Source organism: Petaurus breviceps, unplaced genomic scaffold (genome assembly GCF_028583685.1).
Source record: "Petaurus breviceps papuanus isolate PSGF00001 unplaced genomic scaffold, PetGlider_PUasm1.0 225, whole genome shotgun sequence".
Lineage (NCBI taxonomy): Eukaryota > Metazoa > Chordata > Mammalia > Diprotodontia > Petauridae > Petaurus > Petaurus breviceps.
Genome location: NW_027185889.1, coordinates 14,808,189 through 14,822,807, shown reverse-complemented (window position 1 = coordinate 14,822,807; position 14,619 = coordinate 14,808,189). Strand labels below are relative to the sequence as shown.

General features: G+C 43.2%; 1 protein-coding gene across 1 annotated transcript in view; it reads right to left on the bottom strand.

Annotated features, from left to right (window-relative positions):
- The window catches only part of PLXNC1 (plexin C1), a 226,955-nt gene that overhangs the window by 16,748 nt on the left and 195,588 nt on the right, over positions 1–14,619 (bottom strand). Inside the window, exons 24-25 of the mRNA XM_069095172.1 lie at positions 5,975–6,029; positions 2,498–2,529 (exon numbers count right to left, since the gene is read on the bottom strand). Coding sequence (XP_068951273.1) covers positions 2,498–2,529; positions 5,975–6,029 — 87 coding nt within the window. The remainder of the gene's footprint in view (positions 1–2,497; positions 2,530–5,974; positions 6,030–14,619) is intronic.

The window sequence follows — 14,619 nt, the reverse complement described above, 5'->3', positions numbered from 1 at the left end:
GTCTGTAAGCTACAGGCCGGGAAGTGTGTCTTTGATTTTTGGCAAGATTCTAGAATGTATTCAAAGGGACTGTTGGTGAATATTTAGAGAAAGAAGCAGCAATCACAAGTAGCATGACTGGTAAAAAGAGAGAGCACACCACATGAATCTTCTTTGCTTTTGTGATAGGGATGCCAGACTGGCTGATGATGAGAATGCTGTAGATGTAATCTTTCTTGATTTTGCCCTGAATCTGATAGAGTTTCTCATGTTATTCCTGTGGGGGAGATGAAAAGATTTGGATGAAATGATAATACCATTCAGCAGATTTGGAACAGATTGCATGGGGAAACCCACACTGAAGTCATTAATGATTTGATGCCTTCTTGAAAGGAGGTCTCTGATGCAGTTCCTAAATGCTCAGTGCTTGGCCCTACGTTGTTTTGTATTTTTACAAGTGACTTGGATAAAGGCACTGATAGTATGCTTATCAAATCTGCAGATGAAACAGACACAGAAGAATAACTAACGTACTAAATGACGGAATCAAGATTTTAAAAGTTCTTGACAGGCCAGGAAAATGGACCTAATCTACAAAATGAAACTTAATAGAAATAAAAGTAAAAATCTACACTTAGGTTTAAAAAGTAAACCGCACAAGTTAAAGATGGAAGAGGTATGGCTAGAGAGCATTTTATCAAGGTCTGAGTAAGTGAGAAGAGCAGCCAAGAAAGCCATTGTGATCTTGCACTACAGTAAGACAGGTACTGCATCTTGGAGGTTAGAGCCCCACTACTGCCCTCCCAACTCTGGGCACTTTCTCTGGCTGTCGTCTGTGCCTGGAGCTCTCCCCACCTCTTAGCTTCCTTCAAATCCCAGTTAAATCCCACCTTGCACAGGAAGCCTTTCCCAAACCCCTTAACTCTGGTGCCTTCCCTCTGTTGAATATGTCTAAGTTATCCTGAATGTCACTTGTTTGTACGTCGTTGTTTGTTGCTTCTACCATTAGTGTGTGAGTTCTAGAGAGCAGCGACTGTCTTTTGCCTTTTTTTGTATCTTAGGGGCTTAGCACAGTGTCTGACACATAGAAGACCCTGAATAAATGTTTGTTGACTGGAACACTGCGCTTGGCTGTGGGTTCTGCTACATTTTAGGAAGGACATGGATGACTGGCAAAGGGTCAGAAAGGGGCAAAAAGGAATTGTGAAGAGCCTCGAATGTAGATCACAAGAGGCACTGAAGACCCTGAGGAAGCTGTGCCTGAAGAATTGTTAGTGAGTTTTTTTCCTCTTTAGTCTCCAATTCTTAGGATCTCTTAGGTTTCTTCAGTATCTCAGTTCAAGTGCTGCCTCCTTCCAGCACAACTAGCATTGAAAATACTTGTGTAGGGTTATTTATTTAATCTGGTTTTGGCCATATCCTCTGACTGGAACATAAGCTTCTCAAGGACAGAAAGACCTTCCTTGTCTTTGTATCATTAGTCCTTGGAGAACTGAATGAAGAGGGAGATGACAGTTGTCCTCAAGTCTTTGAGAGGCTGTCCTGTCAGATAATTCTTATTCTGCCAGCCCCGAAGGAGACTTAAGATCAGTGGAGAGAAGCTGAGAAGAACAAGCTTTCCAACAGTTAGAGCTCTTCCAGAACGGAAGAGGCTGCTTACTATGGTAGCGAGTTCACACTCCATGGAAGTCTGCCCCTTGTTATCTGTGTGACCTTAGACAAGTCATTTGGGTCTCAGTTTCCTCATTTGGAATACAAGGAAGTTGGACTAGATGAACCCTAAGGTCCCTTCTTAGGTCTCTATGGGCCTGTTTCCCCATCTGTAAAATGGCGAGGTAGTGGGCAGTGCTTCTTAAACTGGGAGTTGTGAGTGGAAAAAGTTTGTGAAGCCCTGGATTGGATGACCTCTAGGTCCTTTCTGGCTTCTCTGATCTTCTGACAGAAGGCAAGAATGAGTAAAAAATGCTTATTAAACACCTATTGTATACAGAGGGCTCTCTAGGCACTAAAGAAAGATGATGTTTAAAAGAACATGATTCCTGGCCCTGGGAGTGCACAAGCTAGCAGACCTAGTGGGGACCATGCTGAAGAATTCTGTCTGGGTCAGTAGGACAGAGATGGTGAACTTGGCTTCCCTTGCAGTCTTACATATCTTATTTTATACATTTAAACATATAACTCTGAGAAGGGCTACACAGGCTCCAACCAGACTATCAGAAGGGTCCAGGACACAAAAAAGCCTCTGATCTAGCCCAACCTGCTCTTCTTACTGATGGGGAAACTGAGGCTCACAGGGGTGAGATAACTTATGTTAAGGTCACACAGCTAGCTGACCAGCAGAATAAGAATACAAGCCCAAGCCCCCATGACCATAAATCAGCACTTTTTCTTACACCATCCAGGACCTTTTATATTGCTGTCAGCTACCAGCATGCAGCAAGCCCTTCCATATTTGTTTTTAAATAAATGAACAATTGAAGGAGGTATCTGATTCAAGAGTGAGTGCAGATCAACTCACCAGATGACAGTGATGTTCAGAGTATTCCACATCTGAAAACCAATAAAGAAGGGAAGAAAACAAATATTAAAGCAATGACCAAGCACTACAGGGAGAAGGTGACCTGAGCATTCCAGTGTTAGGTATGTCCTAATGGACCACAAGATTCCATACTAACAGCCTTCCCATGGGCACCAAACACTTGCTTTTCAGGCACATAAAAGGTTATTTTTACTTCTAAAAATGCAATAAACCTCTCATCTTACTATATGTGCAGTCCTCTCTAGCATGCCGTCTCTCCCTGTGGTTAAATTCAGGTAAATTAATGCAGGTTAATTCATGTTGAGCTTAGAAATAAATCAGTGCCCTGTAACAGACTTAATAATAATAGCTAACATTTATATTGTAGTTGCTCAGTCATGTCCTACTCTTCATGACTCCTTTTGGGGTTTTCTTGTCAAAGATACTAGAGTGTTTTGCCATTTCCTTCTCCAGCTCACTGTACAGATGAAAAAACAGAGGCAAACGGGGTTAAGTGACTTGCCCAGGGTCACCCAGCTAATACACGTCTAAGCCAAGACTTGAACTCAGGTCTTCCTAACTCCAGCCTGGTGCTCTATCCAGTGCACCACCATTTTAAGAAAAGTTTAATGGAAATTCATTGTATGAGGTTTTCTTAACTAGTAGCTAAATGTCTTTCTGAAATTTTGAGTCCTCAGAAGAGATGCTGCAAAAAAAAGATCCTCCCTTTTTCCTAATATGATGTGCCAGTGAACAAGCTTAGTCCTGGGATCATTAACCTTAGAGGTCGTCTAGTACAGAGATGTCCAGACTGTGGCCAGACTGCAAGCGGCCCCAGGACTCCCCAGCGTGGCCTGAACAGATCCAGGTGTAACTGGAAAATGCTACCCCATGGGTTCCCAAGTTAGCATGTGGCCCGCTGGACCTGTTTCTTTCTGAGCTGGACACCCCAGATCTGCTCCCCCTCTTCATCTTAGAGACCTTCAGTGATTTGCCCAAGGTCATAAAGGCTGTAGACAGCAGATGGGAATCTAGCTCCTCTGACTCAAGCACCACACTGCCAGGAAAACCTGGATTTAAGTGCCACTCATGAGCCACCCTGGTTTGTGACCCGGGACAAGTCAAGCAGTCTCTTGGTGCTCTGGGCACTGGAGAGCTTCCTCACTGTGTCCATGAAATCACAGGCCCAGTCATAGCCATTTATGAGTCTATGTCCTAGAGCAGGGGTGGGGAACCCATGGCCCCCTCCAGGGCCTCAGGTGGGGCCCTTTGGATCCAAACCTCACAGAACAATGCTTGGATTCCATCCAAGGGCTGGACCTGAGGACCTAGAGGGCCACATGTGGCTTCCAGGCTGTAGGTTCCCCACCCCTGACCTAGAGGATTCCAAAGGAACTGAATCTTCTGGCCTTCCAGCCACCATCCCACCTCTGTCCTGAGTGTTGGGGAGCAGGGATGGAGGAGATCCTGTCCATCTGTCCCCTAATAGTGCCCTGCTGGGTGGGTGAGGGGGACACTTTCCACTTGCTGGGAATCTCACAAATGCTATTGTATCTTCACAAGTGGAAATTCCACAGCTGCTCAACGAGATTATCTGGCTTATTCAGGAGTTATGAGACCTCTGAGAATATCTATGTTCTTCCTGCTCTGGTCACTAGAATAACTTCCAGCATCCTCTCAAAAACAAAACAACCCTTAAACAAAACAAAGCAAAACTCGGCAAGGACTAGATCTGAGATCTCAGCTTGAGGATGGCCCTGATGAAGAGGAAGTATAATAAAGTGGTTAGAGATGGCCTCTGTGTCTCCTGCCTAACACATACTGACTGTGTGTCCCTGGGCAAGTCACTTACCTCTCAGGGTCCAAGCAGTTGCCTAAATGGTGACCTGCATTTGTAGAAGGAACGTCTTCATAGGGAGTTCCCAAAATCAGTGAAATCATAGCAAATTGGTTAACACTGACGATAATTCTCAAAGAGGTGTCATGGAGGCTTGGAGAGGCAACCATTTTCAAAGTTAGAAAGATCCAGGTTCAAGACCTGCCTCTGATTCATTCCAGTTGTGTGATTTTGGGCAAGTAATTTAAACTCTCTCAGTACCCTAGGCAACACTCTAAGACAGAAACTGCAAGTGAGATTCTGAGCTGCATTGGTGGAGGGAGTTTCCTTACTGGGACCACCTTATCCCAATGAAATGACAGATACGTGTTTTTTTTTTTCTTTTAAGAGAAAGAAAATAAAAAGAAGAGAAGAGGAAGGGAGCAGGGGAAGGGGGGAAAGGGGAGAACAAAGGGAAAAAGGAGAAAGGAAGGAGGAGAGGAAATGAGGGGAGAGGGGGAAAGTAGGAAGAAGAAAGAATGGAGGAAGTGAAAGGGGAGGAAGGAAGTGAACAGGAGGAAAGAAGGGAGGAGTGGAAAAAGGAAGGAGAAGGGAGGAAGAAAAAGGAAGAGAGGAAAAGAGGAAGGAGGAGATGAGAGGAAAGGAGAAAGAAAGAAGGGAAAGGGGAAGGAGGAGAAGAGGAAGAAGAAAGAAAGGGAGAAGGGAGGAACAGAGGAGAGAAGAGGAAAAGGAGGTGAGAAGCATTCTCCTTGGCAGGAAAGTTGAAGGAAGTTGCAACAGATGAAGTACTGGACTTGGAATAAGGAGGGGCTTGAGTTCAAATCCTATTCCAGTCACTTAATAGCTATGTGACCCTGGGCAAGTCACTTAACCTTTCTTGCCTTACTTTCCTGATCTGTAAAATGTGTATAATAATAGCACCTACCTCACAGGATTGTTGAGAGGATCAAGTGATGTATAACATGTAAAATGCTTTGCAAATCTAGTATCCTCAGCCTTCACCCCTGCTTCTCCTCTACCACCACCACCACCACCACCACCACCACCACTATTTACTACTACTACTACCACCACCACCACTATTTACTACTACCACCACAACTATTTACTACTACTACTACTACTACTACCACCACCACTATTTACTACTACCACCACTATTTACTACTATTACTACTGCTACCACTGCCACTATTTACTACTACTACTACCACTGCCACTATTTACTACTACTACTAACACTGCCACTACTACCACTGCCACTATTTACTACTACTACTACCACTGCCACTATTTACTACTACTAACACTGCCACTATTTACTACCACTACTACCACTGCCACTATTTACTACTACTACCACTATTTACTACTACTACTACTACTACTACTAACACCGCCATCACTGTTGCTGTTATCACTAGTACTATCTTTTCATTTTAAATTGAATTACAATTTCAGTTTTTCTTCTGGCCACATTTCCCAGATTTTCTTGGAGGCAGAAAGGCCCATGTGACTTGTCTAGAGTTTCACCGACTCGCACAGTAACAGCAGAACCCCCACTCTGGGGATGGCCCATTTGGGACCAACGAGAACAATGAACGTTTCTTGAACCTGGGCCCCAGGACTGCCTTTGTTACCTGATGTAAAGTTCGATAGCTTCTTGAAGACATTGATGGTAGACCCATTTGAAATCTGAAAGTCAAACAACAGAAGATAGTTCAGGATACAGAGTGGAAGGAAATCTGAGAATCCCAGCCCAGGCCAGAGGACTCCTGGTGGGCAGGGACTTTGTGGTTGTAGTTTGGCATTTGCAGGGCCCACCAAAACAAGCCAGATGAATATTGAATGAATGACTCAGTTTGAATGACCTTACTTTTCTTCTCTGAGGTAAGGCTATCTCTAAATCATCCCAGACAGCTATCTACCTTGTTTAGAAAAAAAAAAAAAACAGCATGGGAGAAAAACCAACCAACCTCCCTCTTCGTTCTGGCATGAAGAAATCCACCTACATCTAAAGCAGGGTTTCTTAACTCGGGGTCCACCGATTTCCAGGGAGTCCATAGGCTGAGATGGGGAAAAGAAATAACATTTTCATTTCAGTCCAATGGGCTCCCTTTGTAATTCTATGTATTTTGCTTAGGCATCGAAGAACAGTATTCTGAAAAGGGGTCCATAGTCTTTCCCAGACTCACACAGGCAACCACAACACAAAAGGGGACAAACACAAAAAAAGTTGAACAATTCCAGTCTAAAGAGACAACATTAGGGGAAGCTGTGGTGGCTGAAAACTGCATTTAAAGTTGCTAGAATTCTTTAATAGAAATTTCAGAAAAGCTTGGGGCTTCTGGGCAGCATATATGAATGGAACGGAAAAGAAATATTCCATCTCTTGGCAAAACTCAATTACTTAGAGTTAACTCTTAATTAAGTGCTACTAACGTGTCAACAGGCTAGGTAGTAGAAAAATAAGCCTTTGTATGGGCAGAAATGCAATCTCCCCATCCTCTTGGAGCTACTTTCTGGCCCTTATGGTTGCTGGCTCACACACAGACACCAGTTTCACCCTGGACCATATGGTGAGGAGTTGGCTCCTGAGCTTGGATCAAAATCTGGGCCCACTCCGAGGTTTCCCCCACCCTCATTCCCACCCCCCTGCAGTACAGAATCTCCTTCGCTTTAAATCTCATTACTTTGGTTAGCATAGTTTCAGCCTGGATAACTTTTATTATCATGTGAATTCTATATATTCAGAATCCAAACCATTCATTCCATTCTGTTTCTGAAGCTCTTTGACTTTTAATTTTATCCAGTAACCAGTCTACTTTGTATGTAGGGACTATAGGAGATAGAAGCATGGATATTTATAGACTCTGAGTCACAATCCTGGGACAGGTAGGTGGCATAGTAGATAGACCACTGCACCTGAAGTCAGGAAGACTCATTTTCCTGAGTTCAAATTTGGCCTCAGACACTTAATAGCTATATGACCTAGGGTAAGTCACTTAACCCCATTTGCCTCAGTTTCCTTATCTGTCAAATGAGCTTGAGAAAGACATGGCAAACCACAGTATCTTTGCCAAGAAAACCCCAAATAGGGTCACAGAGTCAGACACAACTGAGCAAGAAAACAACAATTTTTAGGCTTTTTTTCCTAACATCATTCCTAATTGGCCTCTTTGCAACTTCTCCTCACTACTCTGGGTTCAGGTCTTACCCTCCCTGACATGAAAGCTCCTTGGACACCTGAAGACACCTCTCATATCCTCCTGAGCATTCTCTACTCTTGGCCAACTGTGGCCATCTTCCTATGACATGAACTCAAGACACATCCCCATCTGGGCTGTCCTCCTCTGGACTCTAACCCATCCATGGTGTCCAGAACTGAACACAATACACCATGTGAGGTCCAAAAAGGACAGAGTTCGGTGACATTACCCTCTCCCTATTCCTGGACGCCATGCTCTAGCACCTTTAACCAAATTCTTCACACATCTCTTTCCTCCAAGAAATGTTATTTGCCCATCTTGTCAATACTCATTCCAATTAAAATGAAAATCAATCCCACTTGGTGAAGCTCTTCCCTCCTAGAACACCCGATGCCCCTACCTACTTCAAATCAAAATGAGCTCGAGAGAATATTTGAATAGTTTTACAAAATTCCTCCTCTTTTCTTCATGGAGAGTTGGATAAGCTGTTTCTCTGCCAATAAATAACCTTTTTTTTTTTTTTAAAGAAGTGAATCATTGTGGGTAATTGTCAAAGAATGAATCCCCAATGGACCCCGTTGAGTGTTGCGCCAATACTCCACTGCCACCAGATTCTGTGTTTTGCCAAAAGCAAGCACCCTTACTCTATAATCACAAACACAACGGACAGGCCCCTCCAATAGGGATCTTGGCCAGAAGTTCAAGTGTCTTTTCAGAAGCTGGAAACAAAGCCAAGGGCTGGCACTGATCTCAAGCTTTAAGATGTTGTACAGAAAGATGGGGCTGGCGTCCAAGAGATTTTACTCTGAAATTATCTCTCAAGAGCAAGTGTAAATGTATTTTATTAGTAGAGGGCGTGTGTGTGTGTGTGCATGTGTGTGTGTGTGTGTGTGGTGGTTGTTATTTTAAAGACAAGCCTAATCTTATCTTGTGAAGTGTTTCACAGCTGCTCTGGGGCTGGTGCAATTTTTTTTCCCATAAGACACTTTAACTCCATTGTGAAGACAAAAAAAAATTGTTCCTGTACAGATGTGTGTGTTTTTTAAAATATATTTCTGTTTTCTCCTTCATGCTGCTACAAAGTTGAAAAGTGAAAAGCTTTTGGAAACATCTATAAAATCACAAGGGTTAAACACGGCTCCATGTGATCCGTATGAAGAAGGCCAAAAAGCTTATTAATCGGGAAGCAGGTAGCTTCGGATGGGCCTCTGTGCTCAGGGTGGAAACTAAATTAAATCTAAGAAAGGTTAATGTCACTGGCTGAATCTGTGGCAGAGACAAATTTCTCCAAGTGAGGGCAAAACAGGTCCCCATGATAACTTTAAATTAAATTCCTTCCAGCTTCTCATAACACTCAAGGGTTAGATGAAAAAAGAGATAATTATTTTTCCTTGACCAACTGGACACTTTGTTATTGGGTGGTGGGGGTGGGGGTAGGGAAGAGGGATGGTAAGGACCCTTGAAGCCTTCTCATCAACAGAATTATAGATCATAAGCACCTTAGAGAGTTCCATAAATCAATAAATCAAGTGATACTTTTGAAACCTACTGAGACAGAGACACCAGAGCATAGGAGAACAAAGAGTCAGCTTTGGAACTGCCAAGACCTATGTTCAAATCCAGCTTCTCCCACACACTGAACGGATCCGAATAAACCACTAATCCCAAATCAATACTACCTCTATGACAGTGGGCTAGTCCCTAATCTCATTGAGCCTCACATGTTTCCCTCACATGTAAAAAGTGAAAGGTTTGGATTTAGATGACCTTTAAGGTTCTAAGTTAGGCCAGACATGACAGTTCCATAAATATTAATCTATTGTTATGGAAATGTTTTGCATAACTACACATGTATAACCTTTATCAAATTGCTTGCCTTCTCAGTGAGGGGGTAGGGAGAGAATTTAGAACTAAGTTTTAAAAACAAATGTTGAAAATTGTTTTTACATGTAATTGGAGAAAAATAAAATACTAAATAAATAGAAAAATATCCATTGGTAATTGCTCTAAGAATTGTATTGAAGTCGTTCTATTTGAATTGAGAGGGCGGATTGAATATGCCATGTTCCTTTTTCTCCCTATCAAATAATGAATGAAGAAAAATTTAAAAACCTCTATAAAAATCCAAACATTCCAACCTTCGATTTGGCAAATTTGCTAAAATGGAATTCTACAGACTTATTATTTTGTGTCACTAAACTCCTTCCTCTGCCTGCCTTCTGGTCTTTCAGCCCCAGCCCAAGTCTGTCTCCAAGAACAGAATCTAAAGCAAAAGAAACTCCATTAAAATCTCTCTGCTCTGCTCCCAAGGCTTCAGGACTATGACCTTGCTCGGTCCTTCAGTGAAGGGAGCTCAGGGCTAGTTGGCCAAGACCTGTCATGGCAGGCGCTTCACATCACATCATATCAGCTTGACTCGACACCCAAGACAGAACGTCCAAAAGGATTTCCAGAACAAGTCAAAAAGCTGAAGATGCTCAGTCCATACGTCCTCTTTCCTTCATTTTTCTTTGTCCAAAATGAGCTCTGGACTGGCAGGACTTTATTTTTTTACAGATTAAGAGCTTTGAACATACTTGTACATGTATAATTCCTTGATAGAATGTAACCATCCTGAGGGCAGGGATTGTTTCAGTTTTGTCTTTGTATATTCTCAGGGCCTTGTATAGTACATGGCATATAATTTGCACTTAACAAATGCTTCTTGATTAATTAATGGGACCTTAAAAGGGATCTAATCCAATCCACTCATTTTACAACAGGAGAGACTGGGGCCCAGAAAAGGGAAATGATTTTGTTCTGTGAAGTTTGGCTTCAGTCAGAGGGCCACACTTGAGGGCCTAGAGTGCCACTCTTGAGGGCCTGGGGGTGCCACACTTGGCTTAGGTTCCCCACCCAAAGAGGAAAGGGCTGCTTGGAAGGGAGTGGGAACACAGATGTAGAGCTGGAAGGAATCTTATTAGCTATCTACCCCAAAAGTGGAAACTCTGAGGGTCCTTAATTCTGAGACCTGAACTCTATTCACTTTTTCCTGCTTTTCCCTTCTTAGACAAGTGAATGGAAGCTGAATCACCACTTAACAGGGATGTCTCAGAGGACATTCTTGCTCAGGTATGGCTTGGATTAGACCAGGGAATTCTTAATCTGGGGTCCATTAATTTATTGATTTTTTTTAAAAATTTAATAATTATTTTAATATAATCAGCTTCTTTTGTATCTCTCTATATTTTAAAATATGTATTTAAAAAATTATGCTGAGAATGGCTCCAGAGACTTCACCCAATTGCCACTGAGGTGCATAATTCACAAAAGCAGGTTAAGAACTCCTGGTTTCAGTGGTCTCTGGGGGCCCTTCCAACTCTGAGATTCCATGACCCTCTGAGGAATAGCTGTGAATAGTAATGACTTTTGCAAACCTGAAGCAAGGAAGATTTTTCAGTCACAGTCGAGGTAAATGATAGCCAAACTTTTCTCCTACACCTCACAACTTTATGACTGAGTGATTGAGGGGGTTATAGGTTGTAATTTTGATTTCCCTGGAAAAAAATACCTCTCCCCTGACTCCTTGCATAACATGAATACATCTCGAGAAAGGGGGTTAGCTGTTATTGGATGAAAGGTAACCTTAGAGGTAAAGATGGAGGAAAAAGGATGAATTACAGAGGAAATGTTGTGTACTCCTGGGGCTTGATTCTCCTGAGAAATCGATCATGCACCCATTGGGACACTCGGGCATCCGTCCGTTTCATAAGAACAGCCCACATGAAGCAAAAGTCAACGACAGAAGCAATTCGGGGAGGATTTAATTATAGTGAGGAGAAATACTGCTCCCTTAATGTGTTTGCAAGGCGGTCTGTACGCTTAACCCCTTGGCTGCTGCAAGTATAGTGATATTCTGCCACGACAGAAGCAGAAGTACAGGTTCCCTCTGCTGGGACCAGACTCTTCAGGACCATACGTAAGATGCCTATTGAGCTGGTCAATGGGTCAATACAAATTGGGAGCCCCAGTAGCTGAATCTAGTCTACAGCGGCAGAACCACACTCTTCCACACTTGAGGGTACCATGCTGTTGTTCACTGCCTCTTGGTGACTCCATTTGGGTTTTCTTGGCAGTGGTTTGCCTTTTCCTTCTCCAGCTCATCTGACAGATAAGGAAACTGTGGCAAACAGGGTGAAGTGACTTGCCCAGTCATAGGCTGTATAGTTAGTATCTAAAACAAACCCAGATCTTTCTCACTCCAACTCCAATGTTCATTCTACTAGGCCAACCTCACAGCATTAACAATAACAACAGCAACAAAAGCTAATGTTTTATAGCACTTTTAAGTTTTGCCAGGTGCTATGACCTACAGGATTAAATTTGGCCCTTGCAACTGCCTGGAGGCAAGCGTTATTATTATGCTTATTTTTTGTTGTTTTTCAATTGTTTCAGTTGTGACTGACTCTTTGTGATGTCCTTTGGGGTTTTCTTGACAGAGATATTGGAGCGCTTTGCCATTTCCTTCTCCAGTTCATTTTATAGATAAGGAACCTGAGGCAAACAGGGTTAAGTGATTTGCCCAGGGTCACACAGCTAGTAAGTGCCCAAGGCCAGATTTGCAGTCATGAAGAGGAAGGAGTCTTCTGGACTACAGGCTGAGCACTCTGTGCATGATGATATCACACAGCTGCCCTGAGGGTACCATAGACTTTGTATTCTCCAAGTGCTTCTGCTTCCTAATATTCTGTCCAAATGCCCTAAGGGCCCGTTAGCCTGCCCAGAAATGTCGACTGACTTGCTCAAGGCCACACAGGTTGTAAGGGGCAGAGCCAAGATTTGAATCTAGACTTTACCATGATGTCTCTTGACCTCAGTTTCCTCATCTGTAAAATGATCTGGAGAAGGAAAAGGCAAACTCCTCTAGGATCTCTGTCAAGAAAAGTCCAAATGGGGTCACAGAGAGTCAGACAAGACTGAAAAAACTACTGAGCTAGGGGTGGCTAGGTGGAGCAGGGAGTAAAGTGCAGGCCCTGGAGTCAGGAGGACCCGGGTTCAGATCTGGCCTCAGACACTTGACACACACACACACACACACACACACACACACACACAAACTAGCCGTGTGACCTTGGGCAAGTTACTTAACTCCAACTGCCCTCCAAAAGGCAAAAAAACAAAAAACCAAAAAAGAAAAAACTACTGAACAACAAGTACCTACTATGTGCCAAGCACTGCATTTAGTACTGTGCCAATATCATCACAAGTCTGGACCAAAGCAAGTGAACAAAAACCAGCCCCAGACAAAAGCAACAAAAACGTCTCAAATGCTACTATGTCTTTACAGAAGTAAGAATGTCTTAAAGAGAAAGATTTCTCAGCAATGAGAGCTAGCCCAGAATGGCTGCTCAGAAGGCAGCGGGTCCCCAGAACCATTGGTGCGGACCTGGAAGGGACCTTCTCTATCATCTGTTCTAGGGCTGGGGAGCCTGCAGCCCCAAGGCCACATGTGGCCCTCTAGGTCCTCAAGCATGGCCCTCTGACTGACTTCTGTGCAATGCTCCATCCCCTTAATGAAAGGGTTTGTTCTGTGAAGTCTGGATTCAGTCAAAGGGCTGTGCTTGAGGACCTTGAGGGCCAAATTTGGCCTCGAGGCCACAGGTAGCCCACCCCTGAATTTCAAAGGGGAACACTGAGGCTCAGAAAGCTAAAGTAACCGGCCCATGATCTGAGGCAGGATTACATCAGTGCCCAAGCTTTATCACTTACAAATGCAAGGGCATCAGTTACTACTGGCTCCTCACCTACATCCGATGGGCCATACAGCTATATCTTACACCCCAAGCCACAGACTAGGCTAGGATGTGTGAGGTATCAGGCTGCTGCTTCAGTCACTGATCATCCATATTTCATGCCCTGTGGACATTTTCATGGAAATGCTTATAGTCAGATTGGCTGAAATACGGACATCTCCAAGACATTTCAATGGTTTATGGGGACAGAGGGGCAGCATATTTGCCAACAGAATTGTCTCTAAAAGTGCAGGTTCTGTGGTTGCCAACCTTGAGTCAAGTGGAGCAATTTATCACACTACCACTGTTTAATTAAAAATATCTATCCCTTAAGGACAAATATCCAATTCCTTTTGCTCAATAAACAACCTTCTGATTAGGAATCTAGCCTCCTAAGTGGGATGCCTATCAGGAGATAGTGCCCTTCCTAAAATAACTGGTCACATCACCTCCCATATCCCCCATTACAAATGTATAAATCTGCATTTGCGTAAATCAGTCCCTTATATGAGTTTGGCTTGGGATGCACCAATCAGTTCTGGAGGGACTGATAAAATTTAACTTCTGAATCCTGAGTAACTTCGTTTACATCACTCCTCATGCTCCTACACTCACCAACCAATCAATGAATCAATAAACACATATTTGCCAGGCACTACACTAAGTACTAGGAATAGAAAGAAATAACAACAAAAAAAGCCCTGCTCTCAGAGAGCTAACAAGTACATAATTGGGTACACACAAGATGTATACAAAGTAGAGGAAAGTGTCCCTAGAGGGGAAAGCACTAGAACTCGGGAAAAGCCTCCAGTAGAAAGAAGGTGGCTGCATCTTGAAGGAAGGGGAGGGGAGGAAAGAGAGCATTCCAAGCATTACCAGCTAGCTGTTTGTTCACTGGCAAGATACTTTGTCTCACTGACTCTGTTTCTCCAGTTGTAAAAGGCGGTTGTGAAACTCAAATGACTCTACATGTCTTACGTAAATTCTGTACATCCCCAGCACCTAGTGCAATACTTTACATACATTAGGTATTTAATAAATGCATGCTGGATGACTGAAGAGCTGCAGGTGTAGAACAGATCCCAGACCAGTGCTTGTGCTCCCATGCTACAATACGATTCCATAAGGACTAACCTGGGAGGCCAAGCAGCTTTCCTCCACCAACAGTAACATTAGCATCTCAATGACTGAGCAATCATTTATGAAGCATCCACTAGATGCCAACTACTATACTAGGAGCTGGAAATACAAAATGAAACAATCCCTACCTTCACAGTGCTTACATTTTATCATGTGTCAAGTACG